General features: G+C 40.4%; 4 protein-coding genes across 5 annotated transcripts in view; 3 read left to right on the forward strand and 1 right to left on the reverse strand.

Annotated features, from left to right (window-relative positions):
• IntS4 (integrator complex subunit 4) overlaps positions 1 to 3,094 on the forward strand; it is a 4,167-nt gene extending 1,073 nt beyond the window's left edge. The window contains exons 3-4 of the mRNA XM_043418923.1: positions 64 to 1,608; positions 1,857 to 3,094. Of these exons, the coding sequence (XP_043274858.1) occupies positions 64 to 1,608; positions 1,857 to 2,583 (2,272 nt within the window). The 3' untranslated portion in view covers positions 2,584 to 3,094. The remainder of the gene's footprint in view (positions 1 to 63; positions 1,609 to 1,856) is intronic.
• LOC122410633 (nuclear pore complex protein Nup214) lies at positions 3,090 to 9,367 on the reverse strand. Of its 2 annotated transcripts, none has more exons than XM_043418919.1 (5): positions 9,175 to 9,367; positions 8,639 to 8,932; positions 3,981 to 8,055; positions 3,361 to 3,547; positions 3,090 to 3,249 (listed from the first exon to the last, which is right to left on the reverse strand). In XM_043418919.1, exons 1-5 carry the CDS (start codon positions 9,205 to 9,207, stop codon positions 3,240 to 3,242), a joined length of 4,599 nt encoding a protein of 1,532 aa, XP_043274854.1. In that variant the 5' UTR covers positions 9,208 to 9,367; the 3' UTR covers positions 3,090 to 3,239. The 2 variants fall into 2 exon arrangements, with proteins under 2 accessions (XP_043274854.1, XP_043274853.1); XM_043418918.1 differs by having other exon boundaries at positions 3,090 to 3,267; positions 9,175 to 9,364.
• A 124-nt stretch (positions 9,368 to 9,491) lies between these two features.
• LOC122410639 (WD repeat-containing protein 46) lies at positions 9,492 to 12,482 on the forward strand. Its single transcript, XM_043418930.1, has 6 exons — positions 9,492 to 9,634; positions 9,700 to 10,394; positions 10,915 to 11,231; positions 11,463 to 11,790; positions 11,883 to 11,996; positions 12,256 to 12,482. The coding sequence occupies exons 1-6, from the start codon at positions 9,622 to 9,624 to the stop codon at positions 12,364 to 12,366; spliced, it is 1,578 nt and encodes a 525-aa protein (XP_043274865.1). The 5' UTR covers positions 9,492 to 9,621; the 3' UTR covers positions 12,367 to 12,482.
• A 113-nt stretch (positions 12,483 to 12,595) lies between these two features.
• On the forward strand, positions 12,596 to 16,409 carry Ctl2 (Choline transporter-like 2). Its single transcript, XM_043418929.1, has 7 exons — positions 12,596 to 13,195; positions 13,584 to 13,709; positions 13,782 to 14,283; positions 14,578 to 14,865; positions 15,063 to 15,362; positions 15,637 to 15,940; positions 16,092 to 16,409. The coding sequence occupies exons 1-7, from the start codon at positions 13,183 to 13,185 to the stop codon at positions 16,398 to 16,400; spliced, it is 1,842 nt and encodes a 613-aa protein (XP_043274864.1). The 5' UTR covers positions 12,596 to 13,182; the 3' UTR covers positions 16,401 to 16,409.
• The last annotated feature ends 13 nt before the right edge of the window (positions 16,410 to 16,422 follow it).

Genomic DNA, 16,422 nt, shown 5'->3' on the forward strand with positions numbered 1-16,422 from the left:
TATGATTTACATCAAAACATTTTAAGCAAAATCTCGAATTAATTGTAAATAATACTTTTTTAGAACGGCAGTACTGAAAATAGCACGAGAACATTTACCGGACACGTGGCATGGTGTACAAACTCGCTGTTTATCGATAATCGGTCGATATTTATCGTCAACAGCAGCGGAGGAAACATTAATATTGGTAGGAAATTACGCAAGATCACAGGATCCTCGTGTTCGAGCGAGTGCTTTTGAAACGATGGCAGAATTGCATACACAGCGAGGTTGCAGGCTTCCGCCAAATTTTTTTTCCGAGGCTTGTAGCGCGGTGCGTGACGATTACGAGATCGTGAGGAGAGCAGTTTTGCGTTTAATATGGATATTGGGTACGGAGTACCCGGACAATATAATTGCCGGAGAGGACGGTGAAGACGTGAGAATGATAGATTGCGCATTTTCGAAGATGTGTGGATTAATGGGTGACTTATCGCCGCGAGTGCGAGCTTCGGTGATGTCGTTGTTGGGCGAAATGAAGGGAGTATCCCGTCGATACATCGAGCAAGCTTTGGACAAAAAGCAAAAAAGGGTGGAGGACGAGGGTTCGGAGATTGAGGAACGGAGTGGTTCCTGCGGAGCTTTCATTCACGGTCTCGAGGATGAATTTCTCGAAGTAAGAACCGCCGCGGTTGAGGCATTGTGCAGGTTGTCGCTCGAGCAGCCTTGCATCGCCAGAATATCTTTGGAATTCATGGTAGACATGTTCAACGATGAGATTCAAGACGTTCGCATACGCGCGATTGAATCATTGAGAAAAATGTCTGCAAGTGTGACTCTGCAGGAAGATCAGCTGGAGACTATTCTCTGCGCTCTCGAGGATTTCTCCGACAGCGTCAGAGAAGGTTTGCATGCTACTTTAGCCGCGAGTCGCTTAGCAACGAGAAATTGTTTGCACATGTGTGTCAATCGCTTGATCGACAATTTGACTAGATATCCACAGGACAAAGACAGCATCAGAAGTTGTCTGGCTGCGTTAGGAGCGTCCCATCCCTACCTGACTTTGCCGCTCGTGCCGCAACTCCTAGGACGTCATCCTTTTTTCGACACACCCGAGCCCGACGTCGACGAACCTTCTTACGCCAGCGTCCTCGTCCTCATCTTCAACGCTGCTCTCCACTGTCCCAGCATGCACGCACTTTTCTCTGAACACGCGGCCAAACATTACCATTATTTGAGGGACACCATGCCTCATTTAGTCCCTCGGCTCAGACCGGTTCTTGCCAAAGGTCTCGACACCAGAAAGCAAAATGACGAAGACGAGGAAACTCGGGATAGACGAGGACGCGAATTTTTAGAACGAATGGTCGCTGGCGTCGAAGCTGCGAGACCCGGTGGACGCGTTCACACCCAACTCTTGGAAGCCGCCGCTGTCGATCTCGATCGACTCGCTGAAATGGACAGGAGAATGGAAGGAGCTGCTCATTTCACTGCTCTCTACATTCGCTGCCTTCTTTTACTCAAAAATGTCATCAAAGAACTTTCCGAGAACCAAACGAACTCGTCAATATCCAGCTTCTCGCCTAATTCCACCAGCAATATCGCTGTTCTTCTCAGACATGCCCAGAAGTAAGAACAAACTTTTCGTGCACGCAGAATTTCTAGCCAATAATGTAACTTTAACAATTGAGAAACTGTTTCTCATCCTGGAGTCAATTATTCTGATTTTTACTGTCGATGTATTTTACTTAACTTTTGCTGATTGCAATGGATTTATATTCCATGAATATTTATCTGGATTCTCATGTAAATTTCTTCAGCAGCCCTTTCAAACAAATTTTATTTGATTTAATGACTTTTTTTTTCTATTTTCGCAGATTACAACGTTTGTTCACGGGTGTTGACGAAACGGAGATAGCATTAGCGAACGATGTTTGGCTGAAGGCCCTGGCCGTGGAATTGATAAGGATCACGAGAAGCGCAACCGGGAGTGCGTTGCCCTTAGCGAGGCATTTCCTTGCCGAAGCTGACGCACTTCCGGAGGACACGTCCAACTTGCCACCGTTCTCACGAGCTCTTCTTCAGATTCCTTCGCTCGGTGAAGCAAAACCAGGATCATTGTCGCGTCTTCTATTACCACTATTGACGAGCATCCCGCAGCCTGGAGAAGAACGACTTCCAAGGCCATCCGCTTCGACGCGTTTGTGTCGAGCGATAATCGAGGAGCCGCGAGGCGACGCCGACGCCGCACTTAAATTTACTGGTGGACTTTTACTCGGAATTCCATTGACCGCAAAAATTTTAAATCTCCGGGATCCTGAAACCCTCCGCATTAAAATAAGGCACCCTGACCAGCAAGTTCAACTTTTATTACCACGAAAAGCTGACCTTCGACTTCAAAATCCTGAAGGAATGGATTACAGGCTCAGAACGACTGTTCTTTTGTCCCACCAGGTTTGGATGGAAGCCTGCAACGTTGAAATATCGATCGCGCTCTTGGTACCATCCACTAATCATTCACCGACCGACGATCCTTGCGTTATCGACTTGAGCAAACCGACCAAAGTGTCCATCGCACCCAAACCAATAAAACGTGGAATTTAAGTATAATTTATACATTCGTTGCTTGCTTTTTCGTCCTGAATTTCCAAGTTTACTCGTGTAAACAAAACAGAAAAATTGAAGTAGAGACAATGTGATTGTTAATTTTCAGTGAGACTAATTCAAAAAGTCCTTGACCTTCCAACATATTTTTAGAAAAGCATTAAACTTCGAACGAAAAGCTTCGAAAATATCTAAAATAAATTCATCATTTATATTTGACAAAACGAATGATTTATCAGTTGCTGAATCATTTTTCATTCGACTCATGGTCGAATTATTTTTATGTACAGTTGGATAAAATGTCATATTCATAATGTCTAAAAAGTGGATAAATTTTTCTGATTTTTGTCTATTCCTACAATACTGAAAATTTCAATCGACTAGAAACTTTGACAAAGGATTTACGTAGGAAACATCCCTAATTTTATTCAAGTTCTTGACTACAACAATGTACAGTTTTTTGTCAACTTATACAGAGGGATCGGGGTAAAATAAAATATTATTAGTAAAATGTTTTATTTTTTATTTTTTTAAATGAAATTCCGTAAAAAATACGGTCGTAGATAATCTTCGTGATTAAGTCTTACGGAGTCGATAGCGCATGAAGTTCGAAATTAGATCGTGATTCGGAACGATGGGAGGATTCTAAACTGCTTCTACCGCCAACTAGAAAACGAACTTCCTCTGTAAAAACGTACAAGATGATTTCGTGACGTGTCGCTTGGAAATGCACAGCTGAGGGATTTCATTAATTTATTTAAATATTTTTATGCTCACCCGGAAAATGACGGTGCTGCCGGGGCTTCCGGTGTCTTTTGAGCTAGATTGCCAAAAGTCAGCCCACCGTTTTGGCCAGCCAAAGCCTCGAAACTATGTGAACCTCCTGGGCTACTGAATACTTTTTGCACCGAAGCTGTACTCAGAGGGGGAGGACTTCCACCCATTGTAGGTGGACCACTGAATCCTGTTAAATAATTTATCGCATGAAAAACAGTTCTAGCAATGAAATAGAAATGTTGAGGATTCATCGTTTCCCAATCAAACCCTTGCAGCAACATCACGAATTGTTTAATTTTCTTTCGTTCAGGAATGGCAAAACCAGTACTCTGGAAACTTTTTTTTTTTTAATAAATGATGAAGAATTTTCTCCAGGATAATTGAAAAATCTCCCCAGTTTCAGAAAAGCCATCAGCACAATTTTTTTTTCGCTTTTATTTCTTAGAAGACTTTTCAATTTGTCAAGACCACGATAAAAATATAAAGATACGAATTGGGCATTGACAGTTCTGTCGTCCGCTGGCCCGAGGCTCGCCGAGATCTGTTTATGTGATAGGACCTGGAGCTATTCGTACAGGAAAAAAAAATGTTCCATGTATTAAACGATAAAATTGTTGTACCTGCGGGAGTAGCGCTGGCGCCGAAAGTCATGCCTCCAAAAGGACTAGAAGCGCTCCCAAAAATGGGAGCTGGCGCTCCAAAAACGGGTTTTGCGCCAAAAGTTGCACTTTGTCCAAAAGCTGGGGCTGTTTGCGGTGATCCGATTGCAGATGGATTTGCGGTTGAAGTTGATACTCCACCGAAAGGCGAAGAGATGGGAGAGGCTGCGTTACCCCCAAATATGGAAGATGATGATTTCTGTACACCGAAGATTGGAGCGGAAGTTGAGCTCCCGAAAGGTGCGACGGACGCGGTATTCGTTTCGAAAACGGTGCTCGTACTTTGGTTGGAACTCCCACCGCCGAAGATCGACGGCGATAGGGAAGCCGCGGCACTTCCAAATACGGAATTGGAGGCCCCGCCGGTGGCTGCACCGAAAAATCCACTTCCAGTCGGCGGAGCTACAGGAGATTTGGTCGCAACCGGGCTGGTTGCAGGCGCCGTAGGAGTTTGGCTAAAAGCTCCGATCGCTACGGTTCCTGGTGATTTTCCGAAAGGCGATGAACTCGTGTTGGATATCGCGGTCCCGAAGTTCACTGTCGCCGAGGGATTTTCCAGCATTCCACTGGAACCAGGGCTCGAGAAATTGATCGTCGATTTACTGAAGCTCGTTGTGGCGCTTGCTTCAGCAGAGGTTTTTGGAACTGCGAGGCTCGGCTTGGGTATTCCGAATATCATCGAAGCTCCAGATGCTGGAGTTTCGCTACTGGTGGTTGTTGGGGCATTTTGATTGACAGCAAAAGCCAAAGTCAAAGGTGGGTTCTGTTGAGCAGCATTTAAAGAACCTAAAAGTGGAGCGGTCAAACTAGAACCGCTCAAGATACTGGCCTTACTTGCTGGCACACCGGAAATCGAAGGGCTCGGTGCACTCGTTGTTGCTTTGTCAAAAGTCGTAGCACTTGCCGATGAATTTATCGCAGTACCAGCGAAACTAATGCCCGTTGACGATGGAGCTGGAGTTTCCTGGGGGCGGGGTAGCTGAGACGTCGTTGCTGTAGCGGAAGTGCCACTGGAAATGGTGGCCTCAGAGAAATTAAAAACTGCTTCAGGACCCTTGGATAATCTCCCAATCGAAGCGAGCCCGGTATCACAAAGTCCTGGAATATTGGACGTAGGTTGAAAGGTAGTTTGAGTCGGGGGAGCAGGATCTTTCGATGCAAATGAGAAGGCCGGTGCATCACTAGGTTTTGAGGAGAATGAAAAGTTTTGTAGATTCGGTGGCGAAATTCCAGACTCATTGGAGGTTTTTGTCGGTTGGGTAGTTGCTGTAAAGCTGAAATTACTTGGAGCTGTCTCGCGCACGGTTTCTCGAGTGGTGGCAGGTTGGAATGATACTGTGAAATTCAAATTTGAAATCGGTGCTGCGTTCGTTTCACTTTTAGTCGGTGTTATCGCCGAGAAAGTAGGCGATGGTTTTGCAGTATCTTGGAAAAACGAGGATCCTCTAAAGGAAAAATTCTCTTTTGGTGTTGGCGGCAACTTTGTATCATTCGAGGAAACATCACTCGGAGCGGTGAGCGCTTGTTCCTGTGGTTTTGATTCGGCACTGCCAAAAGTAATGGTTTTCACTTCGGATTGCGCCTGGGATCGTGGATTCGAAGGCGACGTCGTCGAGTTCTTTTGTTGATTAAAACTAATTATTATATTCTGTTTGGGTTTCGTTTGCGCGAGGGGCGACACGCCCTGTTTTTTATCAGTTTGCGAGTCGGTCCAACTAAACGTACTGCCAATAGGGAATCCCTTCGGAGTGATTTTAGTTTGTATAACATCGGTGCTCGGTGATCCGAATTTTGCAACGATACTGTTCAACGAACCCAACGGACTCTGTTCAGAAATCTTCGGTATGGTCTGATCCTTAGCGATCGGAGCAGCAATTCGATTGGGTTTCGTTTTAACGACGTTAGGAACTTGAGTGAGTGAAGCTAATGAAGAAAGTGTTGCTTCCAATCGATCCTGAACCGGTGAAGGATTTATAGCTGTAATTACTCGAGGTTTCGTTTCAAGGAGAAGTTCCCGAAGTTTCATTTGCTTTTCGATACTAAAACTTCGCGTGTTGCTCTCGATAGCTTTGCATCTCAGTTCAATAGCTCCGACGTCATTGTTTTTCCCTCCCGAGGACATCGAGGAAATGTTCATTTTAGCCATGGCTCTGTCGAGTCCTGAAGTTTTGTTACCACGTGTCAAAACCTTCCATTTCTTCAAATGGGTTTCCAAAATAGTTTTCTCCCTCGCGATTATATCAGCGTGTTTCTTCAAACTCTGATAAATGAATTCCAAGCTGGGTATTTTGATTTTCGATTTCTCTCGACTTTCCTGTTCAATCCACTCCATGTCAAGAGTTTTCGTAGCTTGAACCAGTTGCGATTGAACGTAAAAGAACAACTTCTGCAGTTCCTTTATTTTGTGACGATCTCCACGATCGCGAGGGTTGTCAGTGGAATTTGCCGAGTTCTTTGATTTCGTTTCTTCAAGCCAGGCGAACGATTGGAGCAACAGAGCCTTCAAGTAAGCGATGTCACTCGATAGACTGTTCGTTGTCTCTCGCAAATCACGAAGAAATTCATCGATTATCGAAGATTGAGTCACTAGTCGTTTCTGCTCTTCGTCCGTACCACATTCCCAAGTTTGCGCTTCTAATTTAGCTCGCAATTCTTTCTCGAATAACATTTGTTCCTCTTGATAAGCCCGCATACACAAACCTTCGTCAACTGCGATTTTTTCGGGTCTTACTTCTTTAACGGGCGATGCTATAATTTCTTTTGTTGAAGGAGCTTCAACTTTTTCGATTCGCGCTTTTGGAATTTTCAACTCTACTTGCTGTATCTGTTGTTGTTGCTGCTGCTGCATCTGTTGCTGTTGCTGCTGCTGCTGCTGCTGCTGCTGCTGTTGTTGCTGCTGCTGCTGCTGTATCTGTTGTTGCTGCTGCTGCTGTATCTGTTGTTGTTGCTGCTGTTGTATTTGTTGTTGTTGCTGTATCTGTTGTTGTTGGGCAGATAAAATGTTTTTCGCTGGCTCGTTAAACAAATTTGCAGTCGGTAATATTTTCGGTCGTTCAATTCCTGGGAATTCTCCTTGTTTCGGCAACGGTGTACTGGTCACGCCGCTCTTCAAACTAAAAGATATTTCGGAAGGTAAGAGACTCGGGCGTGAGTTCGAATTTTGTATAGCCGTGACAATTTCGGTTGGCGGTGTACAGATCGAAGGACAATTAGCTGTCAAATTGACAATGTGAAAGCTTATCAATTGACCGGAAGTACCGAGAATATGAAGAACCGGTACCGGATATGGAAGAGTCACTTCCGGACTGAGCGCCAATTTATTCTCGGAGGATCTGTCGATTGTTATTCCAACCGGATAACTTTCGGTCGTGCGAATCAACGGAAGTTGAGCTCTACCACTGTCAACCAATTGCCACTGTTCCCACGTACTCCCATTGTCGAGAGTCCCGAGAACAGCCACTTCCGAACTGCTGCTACTCGCTGCTATAATTAATCCCCATTCGGCAATATGGTCCAAATAATAACGAGAATACGAAGTTTCTGCCTCGGCTTCCGGCGTCCCGTATGTTATGTCGTCGTAACAAGTAAACTTGCCATTCACTTCGCCCTTTGGCGCATCCACTATAAGAACCTTGATTGAACGGTCGTTCGGATCTTGGTACGCAGCGCAAAATTGATAATTACTGATCCACAAAATCGCTATCACTCCTCCCACGCTCGGTGACGGGCCCGCTATCTTCCTCGCGATTTTCAAATCTTGTTTCAGTTGTACTATGTTACCATTTTTGCATCCCACCACTATTTGCTTTCCTTTGGGACTCCAGGCTACGCACAGAACCTCTAATCCAGGAATTTTCTCCATCGCAACCAGTCCCACCGTCGTTTTACGTTCGGTTTTTACTACAAAACTTCCTATCGTATGGTCACTCGATACTGTGCAAAACATTCCAGGTACCGCGGGATTCCATTTGAGATCATAAGCAAAAACGTTTTCATTAGACGACGATAATTGGATCTCGTGAAGCAGCTCCAAGTCCTAAATAGAAAATGATTGTTTATGTACAAAAGTTGTTGACATTTGAGAATATCTTTTATAAATATCTCAGAATGGAATTTATGGGAAAAATATTTTATATAGAAATATTCAGTAATTCGATATGTCAGAACGAATATTCAATTCCAAAATGTTTATATGGTAGCTGTACAATCTCAATGGTGCTTTCGGCATCCTTGAACTTCTTTCATCAAAAAAAGCCTTCAGTCTTTTATGAGATTAAAATCTCATATAGCATCGGATGAAAAAACATCAGTTTCCTTCTATCTCACGACTATGAAGTAAAACTTGCTACATGGACAAACCTCTTTATCATCATTTTTGTATGAATTCAACACATATATTTTACATTAGCTGACAGATAATATAGAAGAGACCCATGTTCGGTTAATTCTTTTATATGAATACGATATGAAAATTCTGGAACCTTCTAAAAAAATTAGTATATTTGTTCACCCAGTTAGTGCAACCTTTCATTAGACAGAAGTTTGAGTTCCATTTGAATGATAAATGCTTTGAGATAACATTAACCAAACTGAGCATAGGCTTACAATGCAAAACTTACGTTACTCGTGAAAGACGCAGCATTGTAAATCCTTGCTGTTGCATTGTGAAAAGTGACCGAGACATATTCATTGTCACAGCTGAGAGCTATGCGAGATATTATGTTGGGGAGTTCATGCTCGAATTTCCAATTCCCAGCTGTCGCCGAGTTGCATTTCAAAATTGTTATTTTATTATCATGACCAACGTAGAGCAGTCCTCTTCTTGCATCGGTTGCAATGAGATTGCACGCCGAGGGAATTGTTGTAAAGCCATCCAATATTTGTCGTGTACTCCATTGTTTGAATTGAAGATCCTGTGTGAAAAATTATTTTTACTATGGTTTTACGTAGAAAATGAGCGAAAATTGAAAAACGAACATTCGAGTGGGTTCAATCCAATCGATTATGTTAGGTAGATTTTCATGTTGACCTATTTTATTTGAATGACATCTACACTATTTCTTAATTCAAAATATCATTCTAAGGATACAGTGTTTAACCTGACCGGCACTTCTCGTAACGGAAATTGGTCAGTAGAACTTGAAAAAATTCGTACCTGTACGTCCTTTGGGTCAGATGCAAGTTGCATGATTATTGAGTGTTATAAGTGTTTAACATTTGTCACTCATACACAGATGAATAAAAATTGTTTGTATTCGGAACTAATGTTAACTTTATCTTTATACGTAACAGTTCTTTTACGTCGAACACCGTCGTAATAAAAATTGCCCGCTCGAAAAGTACGATGATTATATTCGTGGTTCAAAAGAAAATACGCATAGTGTCATCTATGAAATTCAGTTATGAATTATCGGTTAAATAACCGAATTTTTTCGATAGAAAACTCAGTTAAATATCCCGAAGGATTTTACCCGTGATTTTACCAGAGTTAAAAATGGCGACGCTCATGGTGCACGTGTAAACGGTGTAAACTGAGTTTCAAAACAATAAAATCCTTATTAATATTGTGGAACACGCGTTGAATTAACTAGGAAAATTCATTATGAAGAAATCTGGTACGTAAAACATAATGGAAATGAGTCACGATTACGAACTGTGTTTTTTTCACTCTATGTTACAGGAGCAAAGGTTAAGTATCCGGGAAAAGCACCTGTCAGCAAAGAAAAGCTAGCGAAGCATGGCAGAGGCGAAGGTTTGGATTTACGAGCTGGTAGTAGTAGAATTCGGACGAAAATTCAAAGACAAAGGTTAAGGATAAAAGAACGCGTGATTGAAAAAGCAACGGAACAAGCTGCAAGGACGGAACTTTTGCTTACGGAAGAACCTGGTTTTCTGGAAACAGAAGCTGGTGAAACAACAACTCAGTTTAGACAAAAACAAATCGCCGAAAATGTTGATATCACAAGTGCTACCAAGCACTTTGATTTAAAAATGGATTTTGGACCTTATCGCATGAGATACACAAGAAACGGCAGACATTTGCTTGTTGGTGGAAAACTTGGTCATCTCGCTGCTTTTGACTGGGTTACTAAAAAATTAGCCTGTGAACTAAACGTCATGGAATCCATTCATGATGTGGCTTGGTTACATGTTGAAACCATGTTTGCTGTTGCACAAAAAGACTGGACTTATATTTATGACAACACTGGAATCGAGTTGCACTGTATAAAGAGAATGTATGGAGTTACCAGACTCGAATTTTTGCCTTACCACTTCTTACTTGCCAGCTCCTCCAACCAAGGGTTTCTTGTTTGGCTCGATGTCTCGATTGGACAAATTTTGTCTCGATTTGATTCGAAACTTGGCAGAATTAATGTTAGTAGAAAGATAGAACAATGTGGAATTCCTTCCTTATTTGACACAAAACTATCTATTTTTTACACTGTTTATAAATATCTCTACGAGTTTCTAAGTTAATCCTGATCTAAAAACAGCGTGTGCAGAACAAATTGACCTGGAAGTGCTGCCAATAGTACCATATTCGAAGAAATCAAATTTTTGCTCCGTTCGATATTATTAACGATAAAACTTGCATCGCAGGAGTATTAGTAATTCTTATTAAAATTTCTGGTCTAGATGAATTGAACTCAGTTTAAAATCTTGAATTAAACATAAGCATTTTTATCATAAAATTTTTTTAACATAGAAATTATTTTTCATAAATTTCTGTTACTGAAATAAGCACACAGTTTATAAACGTTGACGAGGTTGGTTTTTACTATTTTTACATTTGGAGAAAAATTCATTGAAGAAATAACAATGCAACCTCCAAGCTGCAAATATATTGATATCAAAATCTCTAAAATACAATTTAGGGTTTCAATTTGTCTTCAAGGTAATGACGCAAAATCCAAGCAACGCAGTTCTATGCGTGGGAAATTCAAAAGGAGTAGTTTCAATGTGGTCTCCAAACAGTCGTCAACCTCTCGCCAAAATGTTATGTCATCACGAAGCGATAACAGCTTGCAACGTTCATCCTCATGGTACATACATGGCGACTGGTAGTTGTGGTCGTTCACTGAAAATCTGGGACATTCGTCAATTGGCTGGTCCTGTCAATTCAGCAGTTTTACAATCTCCAGCTCATAATATCTCGTACAGCCAAACGGGACTTCTTTCTGTTTCAATGGGAAATATTGTGGAAGTTTATCGGTAAGTGAACTTCTTCGTCAGTCAAGAAATTTTATCTACCATCAATTATTTAATATTAATACAACTATAATTCCATTCTCAATTTTTCACCTAATTGTCCACACGAGTGAACAAAAAAACTGCAAATACGTTATTATACAACAGTAAAAATAGTGGATCGAATTTGGATTAAAAACTTAAGTGTTAAAGATATTTAGTTAAAAGACTGAATCAAAATTGCTCCATTTTCAGAGATTCACACAACGATTCCATAAAACGCTACATGAGTTACAAGTCCAATTGGCCTGTTTCGGGGATGCAATTTTGCCCGTACGAAGATGTATTGGGTATAACAACAGCGAAAGGATTCACCTCACTTTTGGTGCCAGGAAGTGGTGAAGCAAACTTTGACGCCTTGGAAGTAAATCCGTTCCAAACGAAAACTCAGCGACGAGAGGCCGAAGTCAAAGCACTTCTTGATAAAATCCAACCAGAGTTCATTACCCTCGATCCTTCAGCCGTTGCTGAAGTTGACGTGCCAACCCTGAAGGAAAAAGTCGAGGCAAAGAAGAAACTTTTGGTAATCTCACTTAAGTTTATTCCGGTATTTTTTTTTTTTTAATTGCATCATTTCCGTGTAAATTAAAAATGCAAATTATTTTGTCGACACAGCATATCAAACCAAAGTCCATCGACTTTAAGCCTCGAAAAACGAAAGCCAAGGGCAAAGGAGGTACCGCTAAGGTCATACGAACGAAGAAGATCCTTAAAGAAATTAGTAGGAAGGTAATTATGGACGTCACTAAAAGTTGAAAAGAGTTCAATGAGATTAATTATTCATTAGGATCAATTATTATATATTTCAACATAATATATTCTCAACGATTTTTTTTTAAATTGAATGAAAAATAATTTCGAAGAAAACTGATTCGTCCACTCGTTCTATCAGTACCTACGCTTGAATTCACACTAATCTTAATGAAGGATTTGGTGAGATTGAAGATTAATTGATTAGAGTTATAACGAGTTTCAAAATCACTTGCAGGAAGCGGCAGAAAAACGACGCGAGGTTCAAGCAGCCGAAGAAGAAAAACGTAAAGAAGACAACTCACAGAAGTACGGTGTACTCAATAGATTTTTACCGAAAGGCAAATGATTATTGTAGATAATAATCAGTCAATCTGACTCATAAATATACATATATTGTTTTGTATCTTTTGATAAATCATCATTTCCAACAATAAATGATTACAGAAGTTCTTGAGAAATCAACCTTTGCAGATATTACTATCGAAGCTCCTGAGACCTTGTTCCTCATTTTACGAGGGGCACGTAAAACTGAAATTTTTTGAACTTTTCATTTGAAATTAACAGTTTTTGAAGGTAATTCTTATTTGATTTCACATTTACAATTAAAAAAAAAAGATGCAATAAAAAAATATGTAAAATAAGAAAACTTTTTATGCGGATGACATTCAGAGGCCTGAAGGATTAGGAAATTTCCAAATTCTTACTTAGTAACACCACGAGTCAACTGCAAACAAGCGTCAGACAAAGTCTGTTGAAAAAAAATCGTCTGTGTACTCAAGGATTTAAGCGCAAATTATTTCTCGATAAAGCTCAATGTATCTAGTAGTTTTGTCGTATGTAGTTTTTTTCGTAGCGAAAAAAAAACTTTGCGTCATATGTTCGTTGAAAAATCTCGATTAATCTCTACACGCGATCCTGTCCATTCGTATCTACACGTCTAAAGATAAGATAGACAGTGGACTCGCTTTTTATTTCAGTTTGTCGACGATCTACGATAAGTTAAATTACACCAACCTGGAGGTTGGTTCAAAATTCTTACCGCCGCAGGGATTCACATTGTATTCGTGCTAATTTACAAAATGTATCGTTTTTGATAAAGTTTATTGCGAAGTGTTCGTCCCTGAATTTTCCAAAGTGGTCGCGACTGTCAATTTCAACGAAAATGGCATTCGACGGTTCGTATCATAAATTGTATTTTGATCAAATATTCGCAAGACATGTTAACGAATAGATAGAAACGATTTTTTGAGCAATCGTGAAAGAAATCCAAACACGAAGAAAAAATTGTGAAAATACTTAAATAATCTTACTTTACAAGGTCAATGCATTTGACAAATAACTGTCTGCAAATGCTCACTAAGTTTTATCCAGATGGTAACAGTTGTCAATTGGAATTTATAGTTGTTTTCATTTGAAAAAAATTGTCGACGATTATTCCGGTAGTGCTAAAAGCCGAAAAATCGTGATGAATAAATTCAGAAGAACAAAAAAATGAGAAACATTTTTTGACTGTTTTTAAAAATATCAAATGCTGTGATTTCTACTCTGAATTGTTGAAATTAGTGGGAAAGAAGTACGAGTATTCTGCAGACTTCAAGGGTCCCTTGAAGAATCGTTCCTGCACAGATTGGCCTTGTCTCATAATATTTGTAGTGTTTATGGCTGTTTGGATTGGCATAGGAAGTTACGGTGAGTTGCTTCATATTTACGTTCCTTTACCGCAATGATTCATGAAATAATTATTTTTATTGTTATCAACAGCAATCATTCATGGTGATCTGGACCGTTTTTTGCTACCGGTGGACAGTCAGGGTAGAAAATGCGGTTTGGACAAGGAAGTCGCGGATAAGCCGTATCTCGTTTTTTTCGATCTACAAGGATGCCTAAATATCGAATTCAAATGTAATACTCCACAAGTTTGTCGAAGTGAATGCCCTTCTTCTAACTGGGTCTATCAGTTGATTGATGTCATCCCTGATATTAATGACATCCGTGAACACATGATTTGCGAAACTGGAATCGATGTCTGGAACAAAAGTAAAGCCGAATTCCGCGAATTGGTAAACAATGGAAAGTGTGCCAAGTGGTATTTGAATAGCACATCTATACTCAAACGATGCATTCCCCGTGAAATTCCCCGTGAAATCCCCCCTGAAATAATCGATTACATACCGATGAATGAGAATGATTTGAAGCAAATTCAAAAAATCGTTGAAGCACTGGATTACGCCAAGAAAATTATTAACACGATAATAAGTACGAGGTTTGTATACATGAATATAATTCTTCATTCGATTTTACCGAAATTATTCAGTAAATCTTCCTAATACATGAAAAAATATATCCAATTGAAAGAACTATGTACAGAGTATTTCAGAAAGTTTGCAATTTTTTCAAATGAATTTTACTAAAGATGGATAAAGTAAAAATAAAGTTTTATCGAAAATGTAGAAAGCACATTCTTTCAAGCAGGACATGCGACTGAATGAATTTTCATCTGTATGGATATCATGAAATTGTTAATTTAAAAACTGGCGAATTTTTGGTCTCTTTTCAGAGGAGGAGTTTTGACACTCGTCGTTGGTGGAGCAGCAGTTTGTTTGATTTACATATTTTTACTGAGATGGCTTGCATTTCCCTTTGTATTCATTTCAATCGCCGTACTTTGCGCTGCCTGCGCTGGTTTAGCTTATTATTGTTATTATCGCTACACGACGGATGGAGGAACTCTGTGGCTAACGTTGACTATTGTAGCCGCTGTGATCGCAGGCTTCATTCTGCTCCTCGTACTGTGTTTACTGAACAGAATACGATTGGCATGTCAGCTCATAAAGGAAGCCAGCAAGTAAGATGTTGAACAGTTTTCTTCAGCTCGAGAACAGAGGAAGTCAAAACTTTATGAACCGTTTAGTGATGAGGACAAATTCATTATTTTTTGCGTGAACAGTTTTGAGGAAGACGGAACGTAAATTGAAGTGATTCCATATTTTATTCTCATGACGAATAATTCATTGAATGTTGACGAATTATTGAATTTTTTAGAGCTGTCTCGTCGATATTATCGACTCTTCTATTTCCAATATTCCCAGCACTGATGCATTTTGGAACGCTCATTTATGTGATCGTTATTGGAATGTTTTGGTGGACGATCGAATTCGATGAAGCCTGGCAACAAAGAACCTTCATCGCGATACACGCTATTGGATTCATCTGGTTGTATTGTTTTATAACAGCGCTCGGTGAAATGATACTTTCGTCGACATTCGCAACGTGGTACTGGACGTTCAGGAAATGTGACGTTCCATTTTTCGCCTTGGCTACTGGAGCATGGAGAACGATAAGGTATAATTAATTATCTTTTCTCTCCTAAATCGGAATTCCTCAAATTTTCAACGATCAACATTAATTTTTAATTTATTCTAGCATACTTTCGCTATTAATTAAAGCACAAATTTTCGATTTTTTTCTTGAAATATTTCTACCAACAATCAAGCGATGGCCCACCGATGTGGAAACGCCGAACTCGAAGAAAAAATGAATAGAGGATCAGCAATTTATTGGATTTCGAGCCCACAAATTTTGGTGAATTATTCAAATACTTTCTCAACTATTGCAGATACCATTTGGGTACAGTTGCATTTGGTTCTCTGCTGATAACGATATGTCGTTGTATACGATATCTTCTCGAAGCAGTAAAGTATTGGGCAACTACAGAAGGCGGTTGCATCAATTACATATGCACTCGTTTTTGGCTCTGCTGTGCTCAAGCCTTTATGGCGATGTTAGAGAAATTTTTAAAATTTATGAATCGCAACGCATACATCGTTTGTGCCGTGTACGGAAAAGGACTCTGCACTTCGGCTGGCGATGCTCTGGGTCTCTTATTGCGAAATGTTGTTCGCGTCATTGTTTTGAACAACGTGAGTTTCCGTGGTGTTTATCCAACCCAAACAATTTCTAATTAAACCAATAGACCTCAGGAACGTTGGTAAAGATCTTTGGCTCCAAAACCCAGGTGTCGATTCGAGTTTTTTCGAGAACTATAACAAAAACTGAATCATTTGTTTTTAGATTGTTTCGTGGTTACTTTTCCTCGGTAAAATTGCCATAACAGCTTGTATGGGCGGCGCAACATGGTGGGTTTTTACGAGTACGAGTTACGAAACCGAGCTCTGGTGGGTTCCCGTAATTCTGGTTGTAATCGCAGCGTACTTAGTGGCAAATGTATTCTTCGGAGTTTACGAGGTCGCTGTCGACACGCTGTTCTTGTGCTTCCTGGAGGACTGCGAACGTCACGACGGCTTGAGCAAGCCTTTCTACATGAGCCACGGACTTCGTAAACTGTTGCGGAAAGACCTGAATTTCCATAGAGCCGAATAGCCCGTTGTTTAAAAAAAAAAAC

Source organism: Venturia canescens, chromosome 5, assembly GCF_019457755.1.
Source record: "Venturia canescens isolate UGA chromosome 5, ASM1945775v1, whole genome shotgun sequence".
NCBI classification, from domain to species: Eukaryota; Metazoa; Arthropoda; class Insecta; order Hymenoptera; family Ichneumonidae; genus Venturia; species Venturia canescens.